Source organism: Juglans regia, chromosome 1 (assembly GCF_001411555.2).
Source record: "Juglans regia cultivar Chandler chromosome 1, Walnut 2.0, whole genome shotgun sequence".
Taxonomy (NCBI): Eukaryota; Viridiplantae; Streptophyta; class Magnoliopsida; order Fagales; family Juglandaceae; genus Juglans; species Juglans regia.
The window spans coordinates 38748600-38769004 of record NC_049901.1 but is presented as its reverse complement, the minus strand read 5'-3'; the positions used below and the strand labels follow the sequence as shown (position 1 = coordinate 38769004).

General features: G+C 39.1%; 2 protein-coding genes across 2 annotated transcripts; both read right to left on the bottom strand.

Annotated features, from left to right (window-relative positions):
* Positions 1–241: 241 nt before the first annotated feature.
* Positions 242–8150, bottom strand: LOC108986820 (cyclin-dependent kinase F-1). The gene is made up of 2 exons (XM_018959584.2): positions 7551–8150; positions 242–1368 (listed from the first exon to the last, which is right to left on the bottom strand). The coding sequence occupies exons 1-2, from the start codon at positions 8043–8045 to the stop codon at positions 430–432; spliced, it is 1434 nt and encodes a 477-aa protein (XP_018815129.1). The 5' UTR covers positions 8046–8150; the 3' UTR covers positions 242–429.
* An 8722-nt stretch (positions 8151–16872) lies between these two features.
* LOC108986802 (rac-like GTP-binding protein ARAC7) lies at positions 16873–20088 on the bottom strand. Its single transcript, XM_018959564.2, has 8 exons — positions 19706–20088; positions 19330–19417; positions 19108–19217; positions 18727–18790; positions 18563–18627; positions 18402–18467; positions 18188–18294; positions 16873–17217 (listed from the first exon to the last, which is right to left on the bottom strand). Exons 1-8 carry the CDS (start codon positions 19802–19804, stop codon positions 17178–17180), a joined length of 639 nt encoding a protein of 212 aa, XP_018815109.1. The 5' UTR covers positions 19805–20088; the 3' UTR covers positions 16873–17177.
* Positions 20089–20405: the final 317 nt, after the last annotated feature.

Here is a 20405-nt window from a genome sequence, read left to right as displayed (position 1 = left end):
ATAAAAATAAAATAAAAAAGAAAAGCGTACGAAGTATATTACCCTTTTTGGGAGATTCAGAGATAGAGAACTGACCTTTTTCTAGTAGGGAAAGCCACATGTGCCTCCCTGTTTATTCTAGCAGAGCATATAAGCATTCGAAGTGCCTTCATTCAATACCTGCTGCACAAGATTTTGAACAAAGAAATATCATTGCAATCCTCGATGTACATTTCACAGGCAAGAGCAGAAAAAATCTGTATTGCATAAACAGGCAATATTTTCAGCAGTCCAATATACTTCAAAGTTACCCAATATTTTCAGCAGTCCAATATACTTCAAAGTTACCTTTCAATAGTCAAAACAAAATTATGATCTTCCAATATGTAATTATACAAATTACCACCAAATAATTGAATAAATCAAGAGAATCCTCACTGCCCTTTGATCTCAAGGGAATTGTATGGAAAAACCAGTACTAGTGCTGGTAACATTAACAGGGCCAAAGTCCTCAAAATCAGAATCTGAACCCATTTCATCGTACTCATACCATCCTCCAGGAGTGTCCTCATCTTGCCCACTTCTGGTCGAAGGAACCCATAACTCAGATACGGGAACCGGAAGAGGCTCTTCACTGAAAAACTTGTCACGGAGCAGTTCCATTGCTGTGGCTCTACTAGATGGGTCATAGCAGACAAGTCTTTTGACCAGAGAGATTTCGTCAGAAGAGAGGTTGGGCATGCATGCTCCCAAACCAATCGGATTCTCGACCTTATTGAATGAAATCATGTTATAGTCAGGAAGTTTAGAACAAGCTGGCCATACTTCCTCAGTTAAGTTTCCCAAGACATTAAAAATTCTGCTGAGCTGATCAATATCAGCAGTTCCCGGAAAAAGGGGCTCCAGAGTAAAAAGTTCGGCAAATATGCAACCCAATGACCATAGATCAATCTCTAAACCATAGTCTATGGATCCGTAGAGTAGTTCGGGGGCTCTGAACCAACGAGTTCCAACACAGGATGTGAGACAACCTTGTCTATTATCTCCACCCTCTCCAGCCTCATAGGAATATGAACTCTCGAAAGGATCATCCTCTATGTCGCTCGTCGAGCATGTTGCAAGACAAGATGCATTCCCATCATAAAAATTTGTTTCCTTATCAGTTTCATCTACGGCCTTTTTAGCCTTGACCTCATCTAACTGTCTAAAATATTCTTCTTTACTTATAGTTCCCTGCTCTTGTATTTCATATGCCTCTTGGCATGAATTGTGTGTTTCTGTAAAACCTTCAGGTGGACGAAAGGTATTTTCTGGATTTACAGGGTTTTGTTCGTAAAGAGCTGGGCCGTTGTAGGCAGCAACATATCCAGGTTCCAGGAGTATCCTTGCCTGAAATCAGAGTCAACTAATAACATTTCAGACCTTGACAAAATGACAACAAAAACTTCATTCAAAAGATTATATACTTGTAGCAAGTACCAATTACATCCAAATGTGAGATCGTATAAGTTCCAACATAGTGTCCTGTTTGAACTAAAATGTTTGAACCCTCAAACTGAGGGATAAGCAGCAGACTCAAAACTCCACAAAAAACCAAGGAATCACGATGTAAATGAGCATGAAACCCCATCCCCCGTACTATCCCCTACATCTATAAAAACTCTTTGAGAAAAAGAAAAAAAGAATATTTCTTGTGCAAACATCATTCTCATTTTGGAAAATTGGACAGGAGTATCCTTGCCTGAAATCAGAGTCAACTAATAACATTTCAGACCTTGACAAAATGACAACAAAAGCTTAATTCAAAAGATTATATACTAGTACCAATTACATCCAAATGCGAGAACGTATAAGTTTCAACATAGTGGAAAAGGTGGCAGGTGAAAAGGAGAAGGTGTCAGCAAGAAAGAAGGAAGAAGGGCCTCAGACAGGCACCAATCAGTCACTTACAGAAGGAAAAGGAGGAGAAGGTACTGCTGAGGATCCATGCATCGGGATTTTGGCTGGAAACCAGGGTGTAAGTCAACTGTCTGACCCAATAAAGGCTACCTTTGGTCAGAAGGAGGCTAATTTCTTAGAACATGGTGGCCCTCAGGAGACACAGGTTTCTCACGTGGGGGAGGCCTCTGCAGTTAACTTAATGTCGGGGACATATTGCCTCCATGAGTATATGAAGGAAGTAGGGGAGGAAAGGGGTACAAAGGAAATTAATAATATAGGCAGCATGGATGCTCCCACTAATGGTGTATACCTGTTTAATCAAAATGATGACAAAAAGATGGCGCTGGATCAAGCGCCTGGTGAAGACACTATCATGCCAATGGCAAAGGTTGAGGGTATGAGAACTATGAGGAAATGGAAAAGGAAAGCCCGGGAGAGTGAGATCAACACAAAAGGCAATTGTAATAAAAGCCCAACTGATGGTTCTGCATGCAATGCAAGGAACCTGTATGCGAGGGGGTGCAAAAGAGTCCTAACCTTTCAGGAGCCTAGCTCAAAAAAGACAAGGAGATGCCCCAATACAAGAGATTCTCCCATGACTAAGGCAGAGGCTGACTTTCAGCCCTGCCATGATCAATGAGCATATTAGTGTGGAACTGCCGAGGGCTTGGGAACCCTCGGACAGTTAAGGTCCTTAGGAACCTGACTAAGGAAAAGTTTCCCAATTTGGTTTTCCTAGTGGAAACTAAATGCAGAAGAAATAAAATGGAGGCAATTAGGAGGCTGCTGCAAATGGATGGGTGTTTTATTGTGGACTGTATGGGATTTAGTGGAGGGATTGCTCTACTCTGGAAAGATGAGTGGAGGGTTAACATCATTAATTATACTAAATGGCATATTAGTACTCTGATCCAGGAGATAAAGGATGGACCTACATGGCAATTCACGGGGTTCTATGGACACCCTGATACAAGAAAGAGAGGCAGTAGTTGGCATCTGCTGAAGATGCTCAAACCCACCAACTCCTTAGCATGGCTATGTGCTGGGGACTTTAATGAGATCCTTCATCAGAATGAAAAGATTGGTGGAGCAACCAGACCTTATAAACAGATTGAGGACTTTCGAATTGCTGTGGAAGCTTGTGGTCTAAATGATTTACACTCTCATGGGCAAAGGTTTACTTGGTCGAATAACAGATGTGGGAATGATTTTACCAAAGAAAAAATTGATAGAGCCTTTGGAAATAAAGAATGGAATGAGCTTTATGGTCATGGGGTTTGTAATGCACTTCCTGCAATTAGTTCTGATCACTCTCCCTTGTCAATTAGTCTACACAACACCACTCAGGGAAGGATGAAAAGGAGATGGTGCTTTAGATATGAGATGGCATGGGAAACAAAGGAAGAATGCCAGCAGGTGGTGAGAGAGGCATGGCTAAATGCTGGTATAACAGATGGTCAGGCCAAATCCTTAAGGACACAGCTTGAGTGCTGCCAAAAGGGTCTCATGACCTGGAGGCAAAAGATTAAGCAACAAGAGGACCAGATCATTAAAAATGGGACACAATTCATTGGGCATCTTCAGAATGTTGGTACTGGTGAGCACTTGGCAGCTATGAAACATACCCAAGAGGAGGTGGTTTCTGCCATTTTAGCTAACGATATCAAGTGGAAACAAAGGGCAAAGCAACACTGGCTTAAACATGGGGACAGAAATACCCAGTTTTTTCACATGCAAGCAAGCCAGAGAAGGAAGACCAATGCAGTTAAAAGCATAGAAGATCCTCAAGGAAGGTGTGTCACTGACCAGCTAGCAATCGGAGAGGTATTCACAAGCTTCTTCTCCTCTCTTTTCACTACTTCCAATCCTAGTTCTATAGACCAATGTCTGCTTGCAATGGACACCAAATTAGACAGTGTTAAGAAGGCTTGGCTTTTAAACCCTTTCACTAGGGAGGAGATCACTGCAGCTGTTTTTCAAATGAATCCCTTGGGGTCTCCAGGCCCTGATGGGTTCCCTGCCCAATTCTACCAAAAGAACTGGGAGGTAGTGGGGGATCAAGTCTGTAATTTTGCTCTTGGCTTTCTTAATCATGGGGGCACCCTCAATGAGGTTTATGACACTTTTATTACTCTCATACCCAAAGTTCAGAACCCCAAAAGAGTAGTGGATTACAGACCTATAAGCCTTTGCAATGTCTTATACAAGGTTGTGTCTAAAACCATGGCAAATAGACTTAAGCATATACTGCCACATATTATCGCCCCAAATCAGAGTGCCTTTATCCCTGGAAGGCTCATATCTGATAACACCTTGATTGCTTATGAGGTCCTTCACTCTATGAACTCTAGAATGAAAGGGAAGAAAGGTTTCTTGGCTCTAAAACTGGACATAAGCAAGGCCTATGATAGGGTAGAGTGAAGATTCATTGAAGCCATCTTGGTTAAAATGGATTTTCCTGCACATTGGATCCACATCACTCAAGCTTGTCTCACTTCAGTCTCTTACTCTATTCTTCTTAATGGAGATCCTCAAAAAAAGTTTACACCTTCGAGAGGCCTAAGACAAGGTGATCCCATGTCACCCTACTTATTTATTCTTTGTGCAGAAGCCCTCTCTTCCCTCCTCAAACATGCTGAGACAAGTGGCAGTATAACTCCTGTGACAATTGGTAGAGGTCCTGTTAAAGTAAACCATCTCTTTTTTGCTGATGATAGCCTACTGTTCTGCCAAGCTACGCTTGAGGAAATTAATTGTGTTCTTAACATCCTCGAGTTATATGAGAAAGGTTCAGGTCAGGTTCTTAACAAGGATAAGTCTGCCATTTACTTCAGCAAGAATACTGCCTTGATGACCCAACAGCTGATCATGCAACTTGCAGGTGTCCAATCCACCTCTTGCTTTGAGAAATACCTGGGCTTACCTTCATTGGTGGGTAGAAAGAAGATAGCATCCTTCCACTCCCTAGTTGATAGAACTTGGTCTCGGGTCACAAATTGGAGAACCAAATTCCTCTCTGCAGCAGGAAAGGAGATACTACTCAAAGCTGTGCTCCAAGCTATCCCCACATATGCTATGGGGATGTTCCTTCTACCAGCTTCTATCTCTAGGAAGCTAAACCAGATACTAAGGAAGTTTTGGTGGGGTTTCAATGAAGATTTTTCAAAAATCCAGTGGGTCAACTGGGAGAAGCTTAGTGGCAGGAAGGATATGGGAGGGCTTGGGTTCCGAGACCTGAGATGCTTCAATATTGCTCTGCTATCCAAACAGGGGTGGAGGATCCTCCAAAATCCTACATCTCTAGTGGCTCAAATTTTAAAGCAGAAGTATTTCAACAATGGAAACTTGCTTGATGCTAAGCTGGGAGGTGGGCCTTCTTTTGCATGGAGAGGAATTCATGCTGGAATAAGTTTGTTAAAAAAAGGCCTTATATGGAGGGTTGGAAATGGACAGAAGATTAACATTTGGAAAGATAGATGGATACCATCTCTACCTACACAAAAGATCTTGACCCCTCGAGAAGATGATTGCTGGTGTGAAAAAGTCAGTGACATCATTGATCCTCAACAGAAGAGATGGCAGGAAACTATTCTATCTGAACTTTTCTCTAACCAGGAAATAGAGGGCATAATGGCAATTCCCATCAGCTTAGGAGATAGAGAAGACAAACTCACATGGCAGTTTTCCCCGAATGGCAGCTACACAGTTAAAAGTAGATACTATCTTGGCAAAGAATTGGAGAGAGAGCAAGGAGGAGAACCTTCTGGCAGAGCTGAGAACTGCCAAGTGTGGAAGTCCATTTGGAAACTCAAGGTTCCCCCTGCCACCAAAATGTTTATTTGGAGGGCATGCAGTGAAGCCTTGCCCACTATGGCTAACCTGAAAAGAAGAAAGGTGATTAAGGACAGCATCTGTTTAATATGCAAAAGGGAATCTGAAACCTCTGGCCATGCTTTATGGGGATGCAGCAGTGCCCAAGATGTGTGGTGTCAAGGCCCAAAGAAAGTGCAAAAAGCTTCTTTTCACAGTGACTTGGTGTTTAATATCTGGGCAAAATTGATTGGCAAGCTTGAACCAGGGGATCTAAATGAGGTGGCTGCAACAATGAGAATGATATGGGCGAGAAGAAATGATGTCTTACATGGGAAAGTTTTTAAACACCCTCAAGAAGTCATTGGCCAGGCCAGGGCAGAATTGTCTCTGCATGAAGAGGCTTTCCAGAAGGAGGTTGATGCTAACCATGAGAACATGGCAAGAGTTCACAGATGGACAAAGCCTGCAGTAGGTGGTTTTAAAGTGAATTGGGATGCAGCTGTGCAATCAAGTCTAGGAAGGATTGGCATTGGCGTCCTAATCAGAGATCATCAAGGGCTGGTGATAGGTGCACTTCGTGCTAACAGACCTTTGAGAGGCAATGCTTTTGATGCTGAAGCATATGGGCTTGTTCTGGCTTGTGTTTTTTGTAAGGAAATTGGAATAAGGCAATTCGGTTTGGAGGGAGATTCAAAACAGGTCGTGGACCAAGTGATCCAAGGCTGTTCTAACTGGAGCTTAGGTGGTTGCCTCATATCAGATGCCAAAGCTGCTCTAATCCCAGCTGCCGATTGGTCTATCTCTCATGTGTATCGGGAGGCTAACATGGCAGCTCACAAGCTTGCCCAAGCGGCCCTTGAATGCACTGAAGATCTTTATGACATTGAAACATGCCCCCCTTGTATTCTTCAGGTGGTTACTGAGGAAATGAGGCATTGATCATGTCTTTCCCACTTGTAATACTGCTTCATCTTGTATGTGGTTGGTTTGATTAATGAGATCAGTTTATTATCAAAAAAAAAAAAAGTTTCAACATAGTGTCCTGTTGGAACTAAAATGTTTGAACCCTCAAACTGAGGGATAAGCAACAGACTCAAAACTCCACAAAAAACCAAGGAATCACGATGTAAATGAGCATGAAACCCCATCCCCCATACTATCCCCTACATCTATAATAACTCTTCGAGAAAGAGAAAAAAAGAATAATTCTTGTGCAAACATCATTCTCATTTTGGAAAATTGGACCTCAAACTGCAACGGTGAAATTGTAATTGTTAAATCTAAATTATAATGACTACCACCACAAGTCCAATCCTTTTCAGCCAGTGCTTGTAGAAACCAATTGTCATTGATTCACCATAATGCGCAAAGCCATTTCTTGAAATGCAATGAAGCAACGTGCAAAGCTTTCTTTAATTAAAAGGCAACTAACAAGGGGCTCCTTTCCAGTCTTAACTCTTTCATAATGATAAAAAATAACAATAACAATAACTAAAAAATAAAGATTCTTACTTATAAAAATAAAATAACAAATAAAAATAACAAACCTAATTCACCATCTCAAAAGAGTTCCAAACTCAAAACACATCAAGAGAAAATTGAAGTTCCTAACACCATCTTCAGAGAATTAAATACTTGACACGAGCCCATTAGAATTTAGATAAAGATATAAAGATTTAAGATCTCGATCAAAACCAGCCCAAACCCATCAAGCAAAAAGGACAATTTCTTCTCTCCCATTTCTTTTCCTTTCTCATCAACCGAACAAACGATAAAAAAGCACGCTTCTTTGACCACCTTAATTACATTTACATTACCTGGCCAAAATCTGCGAGCTTGAGCACCCCATCATCCGAAACCAACAAATTACTGGGCTTCAAATCCCGATGCACAATCATGTTCCTGTGGCAAGCGTCCAGTCCACAGAGAATCTGGATCATCCACCGCTTCACCTCCCCGACACCAATCCCACGACCGTCCCTCTTCGCCTCCTTGACCACTGTGGCCAAGTCCGTCCTCAGGTACTCCAAAACGAGCACCGCGTCATCGTCCCCATCCTCCCGCCAGAAGTACTCGTACAGAACGACGACGTTTGGGCAATTGCGCAGGATCTGGAGGGCCTCGATTTCTCGGAACGCTGACTGGTAGTCGTGGACCTCTTTGAGAGCGACGACGAGGTTGTCGGAGAGCCTTCGGGCTCTGTAGACGTCGGAGTAGGCGCCGGAGCCAACGCGCTCCAGGATTTCATACTTGGCTATGATTTCGGGTCGGGTATGGATGCTCCAGCTCTTTGTTGATTGGTGGGACTCCATTCTACGAGTGAGGGTTTAGGGCGAGCCCACGGTTTCGGTTTGGGGAGTGCAGCACAGCAGCAGCTGTATTGCCCGTATATATCTATTTTTCCTAGCCTGTGTAATGCCGTTGCAATTGCTAATACTTTCTAGTCAATTGCGGAAAGGTCTCCATTTGGATTCCAGAGGGGCGTAAAATCTGATAAAATAATAATAATAATAATAATAATAATAATAAAATATTTATAATTATAAGAAAAATAAATAAGATTTATTTTATAGTCTAGATCGAATTGTTAGAATATTATTTTATTAATTTATCTGCCAATCCAAACGGAATAAGACCTTGCCGCAATTGACTAGAAAAGTATTAGCAATTGCAACGGCATTACACAGGCTAGGAAAAATAGATATATACGGGCAATACAGCTGCTGCTGTGCTGAATTATTTTTTAATATTATTAATTTTTTAATTTATAAAAATTAAATTATTTATTATATTTTGAATAAAAATTTAAAAAAATTATAATGATAATATGAATTGAGATCACTTCTCAATCCAAACGGACCTAAGACCAAATATTCGTAAACTCGATCTTACATGATTCATTCTACCTAATTTATCATAATTTTATAATATCATCAAATCAAATCATTTTATTTTATAAATTTATTTTTATATAATTTTTTATTTTTTTTTCTAATTATTATTTTGAGATAAATATTTATAAATAAATAATGTCAAATATAGTTTTAAGAGATGTACGCCTTACGTATTCCCTTTAAGAAAAGTGGAATCAAACGTGAAAATGTATGAAAAAGTTTGTTATTTCATATGAATGTCATATTTCTCTTACATTTCTAATAAAAGGATGTGAAATTTATCAATTCTTCTACGTACAGTCGGTTGGCGCAAGCGGTGGGGAGTCGCTGATGTCACGTCAACAGGAAAAAAAAAGACAAAACGCACGAAATAAGAAAGAAAATAGAGCTTTCGGTTTCGTCTAGCTTTCAGGTTTCGTGCCGGACCCTCCTGTTCGAGTCTATGTTGATGGGATCTACGATCTCTTCCACTTTGGCCACGCTCGCTCCCTTGAGCAAGCCAATAAATTGTTCCCAAGCACCCATCTGCTTGTTGGATGTTGCAGTGATGAGATCACCCATAAATATAAAGGAAAAACTGTTACGACAGAGGACGAACGCTATAAATCTCTTCGTCGTTGCAGGTGGGTGGATGAAGTCATTCCCAATGCAACTTGGGTAATCACACAAGAATTTATTGACAAGTACAAGATTGACTACGTGGCCCATGATTCTCTTCCTTATGCAGATGCTAGTGGAGCTGGGATAAAAATCTTACAGATTGTGTTTGTTGCATAATGTGTCTCGCCACTTGGTCTTTGTAAAGTGCCATATAGTAATTGCGTGGTTTTGCTCTGTATGTGAAAGCGAACTTTTGTTAAAATTGAAACTTCAACATTCTTTTGATTTTGCTTTCCAAAAAAAAAACCTCCTCCTCTGAACCAGTGCTCATATCATTGTTAAAATTAGACTTACTCTCGTCTACATCACCCAGTATAGCCATAGACACCAAATGACATTTGAGGGCAAATGCCTGCTTCTAAACTTTGCTGGAGGGGCAGTCCAAACCCCCTGCCGCCACCAATGCGAATGTTGGTAATGGGATCTCTCTGATTTCATAGATTGGAGTTGGAGAATGGGACTTCTTTCTGATGAGAAATGAAGGCCAGTCATTTAATTTTTTTTTTTTTTTTTTTTATTGTGACTTTGGAAAGACAAATGATACAACCAACTAAAACATGCCCAGATCACAACACAAAATGAAGAAGCAAAACTTACTAAGAAAACTAAAGAAGAGCATTCACAGAAGAGGGAAAAGAGAAGAAAGAAAGTGGAAATTGAGTTAGTGAAGCTGACCTCTGTAACCCATCGACGCCCATTTTTATCAAGACCCTCCGTAAACATGATTGCTAAGACTCTGTCTTTGTCACCTCACATGCGCCCAAAATCAAATCTTAACTACCTTTTAAACCCAACAAAAGATAAATTAAAAAAAAAAAAGACTAAACAAAGAACTCAGATGCGACCAGTACGGAGATTACAGTCCTCAAAACAACAAGGACTTTGGGAAGACCCTCCGACAAACGAGTTCATCGCCATGCTCCGCCGTGAGGTACTGGACTCCTTCCTCCGCTCCTGCGTCAAGTCCCGTCGAGCCAACCTTGTCTACAGCCTCGTCAAGGATATCGAGGTCCCCAACACCTCTTTGACAGCGCCGTATGTCGTGCACTGTGAGAATATGGCCGAGAGGATCAAACTCCCCAACACCTCTTATACGCCTATGCCATCGAGATGTCACGTTGGGAACTAGAAAGAGGGAGAGTTCGTGGGGAAATGGGAGTCAAACTAAACAGTATGTATTTTATTTTTGCCACATCAGCTGTCGTTTGCCCTGCGCTTATAACAGGCGACTGTATATAGCTTTTTTCAAAATTTATACATTGCATAAATCATTTTTATATATTCTCCATTCATTTAGATAGTGGACTACGACTTTAGGACCTATTTGGAGTTGTGTTAAGGGTTTTAAAAAATATTTAAATAATTTTAAAAACTCTTTAATAATAAAATTAGATTGTTTGGTTGTTAAAATATTAAAAGAAAAACATGCTTTTTCAAAACGTCTTTTTTCGGATAATGCAAAATGTAGTTACAATTTTAATAAAACTGTCAATGAGTAAATATATATATATATATATATATATATAACTTTTAGATAATTACTACTTTACCCTTTGGTCTTATTCTAAAAGGATATTTTTTCACTTATGTATCGTAGAAAATTTTCATTGTTATTTGATTATAAGATTTGATTTTTATCAAAGATATGGTCATAATTTTTAAAAAATCAAATGACTTTTTATATTATTTCTACATCAAAGTATTTTTTTAAGAGTTCTTCTATGGAAAATCGGCCCTGCGTAACCGTGGTGCAACCAGTTGTGCCACATCAATTGATTTAAAAAATATAAAATTAAAATAATTTGAAAAACTCTAAATGCAGGCACACGAGGGAAGGCTATTAGAGACCTCGGTCTAGTCCCTAAACATTAGGGTTTGCTAACTTGTCTTGCCTTGTGATGACTGAATGATTCTTGCTAAGTTGATTGGCCTTGAACGAATTGATGCAATGGAGGATCTCTAGGTTGATGAAGGTATGATGTTTAGTGGTAGAATTGATGATGATGATCAATTGAGGGTGATCTAAGTGATGAATTTGTGTGTTTGATGCAATGTGGAACAACTTGATGATGGTTCTTGGTGTTGGCGCCACTTGGGTGATGTTTAGGGTTGGTATGGTGAAGTTAGGCTAGGGTTTGGGTAGTAGCTAAGGAGGATTATGAAATTAGGAGGAGTTGGATTAGGGTTGGTGTGTAGGATGAGTGAGGCTAGGACTCCTAAATTATTGGAGACAATTTAGGGATGATGGGAATTCGGCTAAGGCTTGGAAATGAGGATTTGGTTGTGTTTGAATGAGTCTAAAGTTGTTCTCAAAATTTAGGAATTTGGAGATAGAATATAGGATTTGGATATGGCAAGATGATGAAGAATTTGGTAGGATTGAGTGATTCTAGGGATTGAGTGATTCTAGAGATTAGATTTAGAAGATGAGATGAAGATTCCTAAAATGTAGGAATTTTCTTGTGGGACTCTAGGGTTTCAACTAGGGCTAATTTGGATGAAGGGTGGCTAACATTGGAAAGTGGAAATTATGGAAAATATGGGATCGGAAAGATGGAGGCTTAAACTGTGTTTGTAAAGTAAGAAAACACAAGAAAATATATGAACAAATTAGAAAATATAAGAACAAACTACGGATACTTTGGATATTGAATAGAGAATGGAAAATATGCAAAAGATAGATAAATGAATCAACAACTATTCACGAATTGCAAGGTGATGATCCTCTTCTTAGGATTCACGAATTGCACCTAAGTAGCATAAGTGCAAAAACACCAAAAGTGATCTCAAAAACAAATAAATTGTCTACAAAGGAATTTGTCAAAAGATGTAAATGAAATGTCTAAATGTCATATTTAAAGCAATAACATAAGTGGAAAATACTAAAAGACCCCCTTGTAAAATAGGTATTGGGTAGGACCCATGATGGCTTGTGTCATATGTAGGCCCTTGGTGGCCTAGGCTGGCCCATGGCATGGCACATGGGCATGGTTGGTATGGCTGCTAGCGTGTGGTTGGCATAGTTCAGGCATGGGCATGGCATGAGTGCTAGCCTGCTTGCTGGGGCTGCACGCACTACTTGGCTAGTTTGGGTGGTATGGCCCAGGCAAGGTGCCTGGGCGCTTGGTGTGTGCGCTCGCTGTTGGGCTGCTGCGCACGCTGCTAGCCTGAGCAGCCATGCCTGCGTGGCTGTCCTGGGTATTTCATGGCATGCCTGTGGAGCCGTCCTAGGTATGTCATGGCAAGGGTTATGGCATGCCTGTGGGGCTGCTGTAGGGTTGTTAAGGCATGGTAGTGACAGTTTCAAGGGGTTGTCAAGGCTTATCAGCAACAATGTTTTGGTCTGGCCCTTAGGGCATGTTAGCGGCAGTGTCGAGGCATGGGCAGTAAGGCTGTCTAGCCTTGTCAGTGACAATGTAGGGGCATCAGTCATGGGCCCATCAAGGCTTTCATGGCATGGTTGGCAGCTTAGCTGTGGGCTACAAAACTTGGGGTTTTGACAAAGGCCTTGCAGACGGTGTCCTACATGGAGTTGAAACGCACCGTTTGGATTAAATGAAACAGTGTGTTTCGAGTTGAGTCTGAATGCCTTTCCTCCTTCAGCAGTCTAAACGGTGCATTTCTAATTCCTTCCCTCCTCTTCCTCAGACGCAAACCCATTTCCATTCTTACTTCCAAAAAATCTGAAAAGGTGCTACTGCCTCCACCACTGCAGCCAGCACTACCACCACCACCACCACCGCCAAACAACCCACCAACGACACTCAATGAACTCTCCACCGTTGGAGGAACAGACCCACTTCTATACATATTAAGCTCACATTCGAGATCATCAGCATCTTCCCGACTATGTTGCTCATGGCGCAACAGTCCTATCTTGGCGCAACAGTCCTATCTTGGAGCAACAGTACTATCTCTTTCTTGAACTCATCCCCAAATGATCTTTCGTTACCTCCAAGCATCAGTCTCCTTCCCAATTCAATTCACTCAACATTCTCAAATCCTCAAATTGATCATCCCCCTCTTAACAATAACTCAAACTGAACATTACCCACATATAAAGACCTAACCCTATACCCTAAAACAATCCCAAAATCAAAACTTTAACCATCGAAAGCTCCCCAAACAATCTACTTAGAACTCCATAATTCTCCCTTCTTAATTCAAAGCCCAAAGTTTTCATCACCAAATCTACTCCCAAGTCTAAAATCATAGAATCAATCGCGCAAACATAATCCAAACATCACGTTAGAAGCTCCTTGAATCGATTCCATAAATTTGTCAAAGAAAACAAAATTCTTCACATGTTTTCATGTAACACCAAATATGCCACAACATATAGAAACATAAGAAAACTGCTGACGTCAAGAAAAAAAAGCGTTGAGCTATCTAGTTTTCCAGTAAAATCATATATGAACGAGTGCTAGCGAGCACTAATGGGTAAGATCAATCCAGAAGCGATTGATTCTTTTTTTTTTTTTAACAAGAACCCTTTAGGGTTTTGTTCAAAATGCAAGGGCAATTAGATACATTGAGAGAGACGACCAAACGACCAACCAAGATAGACGACCAACTAACGAAATCACTCTAGAGACAAAAGAGCAGAAGAGATATGAGAAATGAAACCACTGGGTGTTTTCCCTTTCTTCTTCTGGCGTTCATCTTCTTCTTCTATTTTTCTTAATAATCAAAACTAATGCGGCAAAATGCCACGTCAATATCGTGCACATATATGCACAACTTCTACCTGCTTGTAGCAGTACTGAAATAATTTTTAGAACAAACTACAAAGGTCTAGTTCTTCATAGCTAGAAGTTGCAAAATTTATAGGCAGATTTCCTGGATCCTTTAAGGAGGGCTTAGAATCGATGATGCAACATGATCAAAAACATCCTTCAATGGGATTTCCAAGATATTAATTATTTATAAATTTTTTAAAACTTTATAATTTAATAGAGGTTCTACTTGTTAGTTGTATAAATTCAATATTAGATCTTTTATTTTATTTATTTTATTAATTATTAAATTTTATTAAACAAATAAAAGAAGTAATTCAAGCTCGAACTCGAGCTCTGCTCGACTCGAACTCATTTGTGGGACGAGTTAGAGCTCGAGTTTGAGTTGAGAGTTTAACTTATTGAGTCGAGCTCAAACAAAGAATAAAAAAAAAAAAATCTCGGGCTCGGGCTCAAGCTCAAACTCAAGTATTTTGAGTCGAGTCGAGTCGAGCTTGGCAAGCCAAAGACTGGCTTGGCTCGATTACAGCCCTAGGCTCCACCTTTGGATCTTGATCTCGATCTCCCTTTTTACCAACTGCTTTACATTTCTTCCACCAAAAACATGAGGCTAAAGTTGAATGAAAATCAGTTCTAAACCGTACTATTAGACTATTACCAACAAGTTATAAACCTCTCAAAGTAGTCCGACTATGAACGGTCTCAAAAATCACTCTTATGGTGACCATTTCTTCATGTCACAGTCAAGCCAAGAAACAAAAAAATTAGCCCAATTAATTAGAGCCATTTCCCCCTTTGTTGAGGTTTGGGCACTAATTATTCATAATAATAATTATTATCTGCCAACAAATAATAATAATTAAAAAGAAAAAGAGAAACAATTATTGCAACGGACTTTAATCAATCACACACCCTTGACAACGTTTTATGGGTGGGTCATTTGCAGATTATACTTGCACATGGCACAGTGCACTGAACCCACTTAAGACATTAATTATTTTGCAACAAAAACAGAGCAAAAGAGCAATTAATGCATGTAAACAATACACATGGTACTCCATTGGACATGAGCTCGACAGTGGAAAGAAGCCACAGAAACCAGTAAGCATAAGCAGTAGATGGATGGCATATATGCATATATCAGTGATGGGACCAGCATCATTAAATTGATTCTGGAGGTAGAAAAAGATTGCAAAGATGTTTACTTGTCATTATGTTTCATCCAATTGTCTCATTTCTCATGCGGTTGGTTGTTTCTTTTGACTATATATCTTGTCGATTAAAGTAAGACTGAGATAGTGTTGAAATTTCCATGAAAACCACTTGGAATTTTCCGATTATGAAAACCACTTGGAATTGCTTCTAAATAAATAAATAAAAATTGAAGAGGGTGGTCATGTACTGCTTTTGATGCGTTATTCAAGGGAGGAATTCTTTACTTTGTTGAATGATTTTGCATCAAGTTCTCTCTTGGGAATTATGAGGATGCATTGAATTAAGTCATAATAGAGAAAGCTTGGTGCTTGGGCTTCGAATTTCTGCCACAATATAATGACATGTCATTTAGAATAAATAGAATTGCATCTTCCTTTGCCAAGCCGAGGAAAGGACAGCCATAAAAAGTGGGTTGTGGTGCAATTTCATCAAAAGGTTGTGATACTGATAATGATATACTGAACTTCACCTATTTTAGAGAATCTCACAAAAAAAAAAAAAAAAGATTCGTATAAGTTTCAAATAGACAAATCCTACGCAATCTCATTTACAAAAAAGTGGATGCTTGAAGCAAAACAGTCTAGTGGGCATCTGCATCTAATTTTTTAGTAGGACTCACCTTTTACAAAGAGACTGCGTGAAACTTATTTATTTGAGACCTATACCTAACATTACTCTTACTTACTTTTGAAAATTGTGGGTCTTAAGCACCACTATAATGGCGGTGCATGGTCCACATGTGCATGATGAAATGTAGATCCAACGGTGGAGTGGAGAGTCATGGATCGATAGACAGTCAACTATAGAAAAGGAGCATGGTGGTTGTGGGTGGGCAAACGACCTTAGATCAGGTTTTAACTTTCGGAAAAAAGGAGGAAAGAAAGAGTAATAAAGGAAGATAACAAGGCAGGAAGATGAGTCGAAGACTAATTAGAGTCAGTTCCAAGTTTCCAACATTCAAACACATCCTAGCAATTCATTCATCAACTCATTAAAACATCCCTTACCCAAAATAAGAACACTGCCACTAGTGTCAAGACCTACAAAACCTTGTACTTCATTATCATACATATGTTTTTTTATAGGATTACTTATAAAGCAATTATGCAATGTTTTCTTAATACAAATATGATCTCTAGAGGAAAAATTTACTAGTGTCATCAATTTATTTTTAGCTATTTTTTGTTTTAGTTAAAATCTTGGTTCTGCCACTGATTAGGGACAATTAGTTTTAAAAAGTTGGATAAAAGGAGGTCCAAAAACCATTACTTCAGGGGCTTATGGCAGACACAACCATGAGCCAACGGTTTGGGGCAGCAGATGATTGGCAATAGTAGTGCAAAGGACGACAATTCTACTGGTAGGGAGCATGGCGGGCAGAATGTTTAAAATCTGCCCAAGTCCATGAGAGAAAGGAAGAAGATTGGGAGAAAACAAGTGAAAAAAAACAAGGAAAGATGGAAAGGGGGATGATGCATTAGAGAGTCACCCCTCATCTGAGCTGTCACTCCCTACATTATTTTTTTAAATTTTTTTGTAAAATGCCCTTGTAAATTTCTTGATCTGGCCGGAGCTCACTGTTCATCGTTGAAGACAATTGATAAACTTCCAGGAAAGGTGGACGGAGATTTTTCTTTCAGCTTAAAAGAAAGGTGGATAACAGTTTTATGGTATTAATACATACCAAGCAGCACTCACTTTAGCAACAACCAGTCTGAACAAAATTTGCCTAGTAACAATACATGAGAGAATCAACAATTCCATCCCACTTCTATTCTAGCCAACTTCTGAAGTGAAGTTAAATATTTCTTAGCTCAAACTATGTCTCTGAAACTAAAGTACACACATTAGCCAATTTAGAGATCGGCTGAGCAATCAGCATAAAAAAGCATCTTCACCATAATTGCATGTTGAAAGTGGTTATCATTCCACTGCTGTTTCAATATGTCCTAGCAGCGCAGCCTCCACAGACAATAGTCCTGAAGTTAAAGAAATATGCAAATTTAATGATACAAAGTAGTCCAGCACATCCTAGTGATAGGCTCGAGAGAGAATTTGAATCTGTATAGGGGGGTGATTCATTGAGGCCATGTAGCAAATCCATAATTATGATATAAAATACCTTTTACTTTTGCAAGATTGATGATTATGGAGAGGTTCCACAAGTAAACACATCACATGGTCTTGCTTCTTAAAGAAGCATATAACCTTCATGATTAGTTTAATGGGAGCAGAGAAAGAGAAGATTTTTGTCCATAAAACCATCCAATAAATTGATCATAATCACATAGCATGTAACTGTATTTAATAAGCTGGAGCCTGAGACTTCCTGGTTTGAAAGAACAACCATATCAAAGTCCTACTACCCAAAATAAGGGACTATAAGCTAATTGTTTTCATGACATTATTACTAGGATTTTGAACAATCATTTTCCTGATTTGCCACGATTGAGATATGCGATCAAATTCTTTGCCTGGTTCCCCTTGGGGAAATATACAAGCATATAATTTATGATAAAAACATGTAGTGTAATACTTGGTACAAATTCTCTCTACTGATTTCTTATTCTTATTAGGCCTTTCTTTAACACTCACGGACTTCAGCTTTCTCACAAGAAGTTTTAGTCCCATCTACCTACAAGGCATTGGTAGAGGGGGAAAAAGGAGTGTTACTTTAACCATGAATTGCAGTCATTTGAATTTTTTTTCCCTTATCTGGGCAGAGCTATTTGAGCATTCAACACTCTTAGAATGTACATGACATCCTCACATCATTCTCTATACAAAAGCCATTAGGTTGTAGACACCAATTAGGACACCTCTCAAGTAAAAATTTAGTGTCATCTCCTAAACAACTGAAGAACCTACTATCAGAAAATGCTAACCTACCACTTCTCTCTTTCTGAGGTAAGACAGAAATACAATAGAACAAGGGAAAAATGTACTTACGCAATTGTGCAGCCAGACCTTCTGTGCCTTTTCTTCCTTGCCATCTCCTTCCTCCTTGGTGGTTGAAGAACAACCTTAATTGCAGTATCAAATACAGCTTTGACATTCTAAATAATTAGATGGAAGTCCTTGTCATTGTCTAGTAGTCTTAGCAAATCAAAATATTCTACAAGAGAACTATTCAGAAAGCACTGGAAATGGACTGACAACCTACCTGTTGAGTCTTAGAGCTGCACTCTATATAAGCTGCTGCACCAATTTGTTTCCTCAGTTCCTCTCCCTGCATATTTTGCCGAATTAGCTAATCTTATGCAAGATAGATAAAATTTTCTGCGTATATATGATTTTAATTTTAAAAAGATAAACAATGCTGACCTGAACCGAGGTAATGACATTAGATCCCATATGATCAGCTAAAAACCTACCATCCTCACGAAGATCTATAATATATAAAAATAATGATAAGCTCAATGTTATCCGCAACATCTCTATACAATGATACCAAAGTATGCTCGATATGAAAATGTGAAGATGCCTACCCAACTTTGTTCCAACAAGAACAATTGGAACACTGGGTGCAAATCTTCGAAGTTCAGGCATCCACTGAGGGAAAAAACAACAAATGGATAACTTCAGTTACTGTTATACTGAATCTATAAACATTAGAAGCAAAAGCACCACACTCACAGACAATAAACCAATGATGACTTCCTTGAAAGATCATGGAGATCAAATTTAAAGAGTACAAGTATCTATGTCAATGAAGGGGGAAAAAACAACTTCGTGGCTTTAATCAAAAGCATTTAATGGCCTACTTTTTTCCAAACCTGATCTAAAATTGCAACAATAAAGGAAAAGGGAAAAAGAGAAAAAGTAAAAACAGGATAAAGTGACAAAGGGAACCGCATTCAAGTCATTACCTTCTTAAGGACATTTTCATAGCTTGCCCTACTGATTAATGAGAATGCTAAAACAAATATGTCTGCACCTCTGTAACTCAGTGGCCTTAACCTGCTATAATCTTCCTGGCCTTCAAACCAGAGGGCAAAGAGTATCAACAATAAGTCACCGATTAAAATCATAACATCAAACTCTAAAGCGAGCAATTGTAGTTGAAGCTTGTCTATTGGGCAAACTAATACCTGCAGTATCCCATAGTCCCAGGTTGACAATGTTCCCATCCACGGCCACATTGGCACTGAAATTGTCAAACACTGTGGGTATATAATCCTGTCAAAAGTCAACACAAAGATTGAGAGAGACGTGGAGATAGATCCCTGGCGCAGTGCTCAAAATAGCACGCCCAATTCAAACTAGATTTTTCGCTGTACAAAAACATATACCAAGCTTAAAAGAGAAGTGAATTTTTCCATATATTTATGCTTTGTTTAACTCACTTTTATTAAGGACCGGTTGAGGAGGGAAAGGCCCACGAGCAGAAACCTCATGAAATGGCCATAAATGGAACAAAATAAGAAACGGAAGGGTTTTTAGTCGGATTGGTAATGAAAGACTTACAGTGGGGAACTTGTTGCTGGTGTAACAAATGAGCATACAGGTCTTCCCAACAGCTCCATCTCCAACTGTGACACATTTAATGAACTTCGAAGCACTCATCTTCCACTCAAACTCCACAACTTGTACAGTAGCTCTTGAGCTACAGCACTGCTGTATATGATAGAATCTTTAAAGTTAAAGTAAAAACAAGAAGCTTCAAAGAAAAAGTTCTAACAAAACGAGACGAAGAAGGAAGAGAACAGTGTCTGGATGCGGGAAGATGACATTATATATAAATAAAGGAGCCTCTTCTACTTTTCAAGAAAAGATTAAAACATAAACAAATGCGAGTAAAGTGAGAGAGACGGAGATACAGAGAAGTGTTATTCATTGTAGTCAAAGGGTTTCAGTGTACTTTTCCATCCCTCTCGAATCCTCGATAGATTTCAAATCCAACGGGAGCGGAGAACTCAAAACTTTTTGAATGCAGAGGATATGGGCCCCTCTTTCAAACGGGCACCTATGGCCAAGGTTGCAAAGCTCGTCGCTTTATGTCATTTAGGCCCGTTTCGAGATGATTTTAGATAAAAATTTAAATTTAAATAAAATATTATTAAAATATTATTTTTAATATTATTATTATTTTAAAATTTAAAAATTTTAAATTATTTATTATATTTTATATAAAAATTTAAAAAAATTATAATTATGAAATAAAAAG

Coding starts and splice junctions, on each gene's coding strand:
- LOC108986820 (XM_018959584.2), bottom strand. CDS start 8,045: ATGGAGTCCCACCAATCAACAAAGAGCTGGAGCATCCATACCCGACCC. Junction 1,369..7,550: donor AGCTCGCAGATTTTGGCCAG/GTAATGTAAATG, acceptor CTCTGATTTCAG/GCAAGGATACTCCTGGAACC.
- LOC108986802 (XM_018959564.2), bottom strand. CDS start 19,804: ATGAGTGCTTCGAAGTTCATTAAATGTGTCACAGTTGGAGATGGAGCT. Junction 19,218..19,329: donor GGGACTATGGGATACTGCAG/GTATTAGTTTGC, acceptor TCTGGTTTGAAG/GCCAGGAAGATTATAGCAGG. Junction 18,295..18,401: donor GCAGCTCTAAGACTCAACAG/GTAGGTTGTCAG, acceptor CTAATTATTTAG/AATGTCAAAGCTGTATTTGA.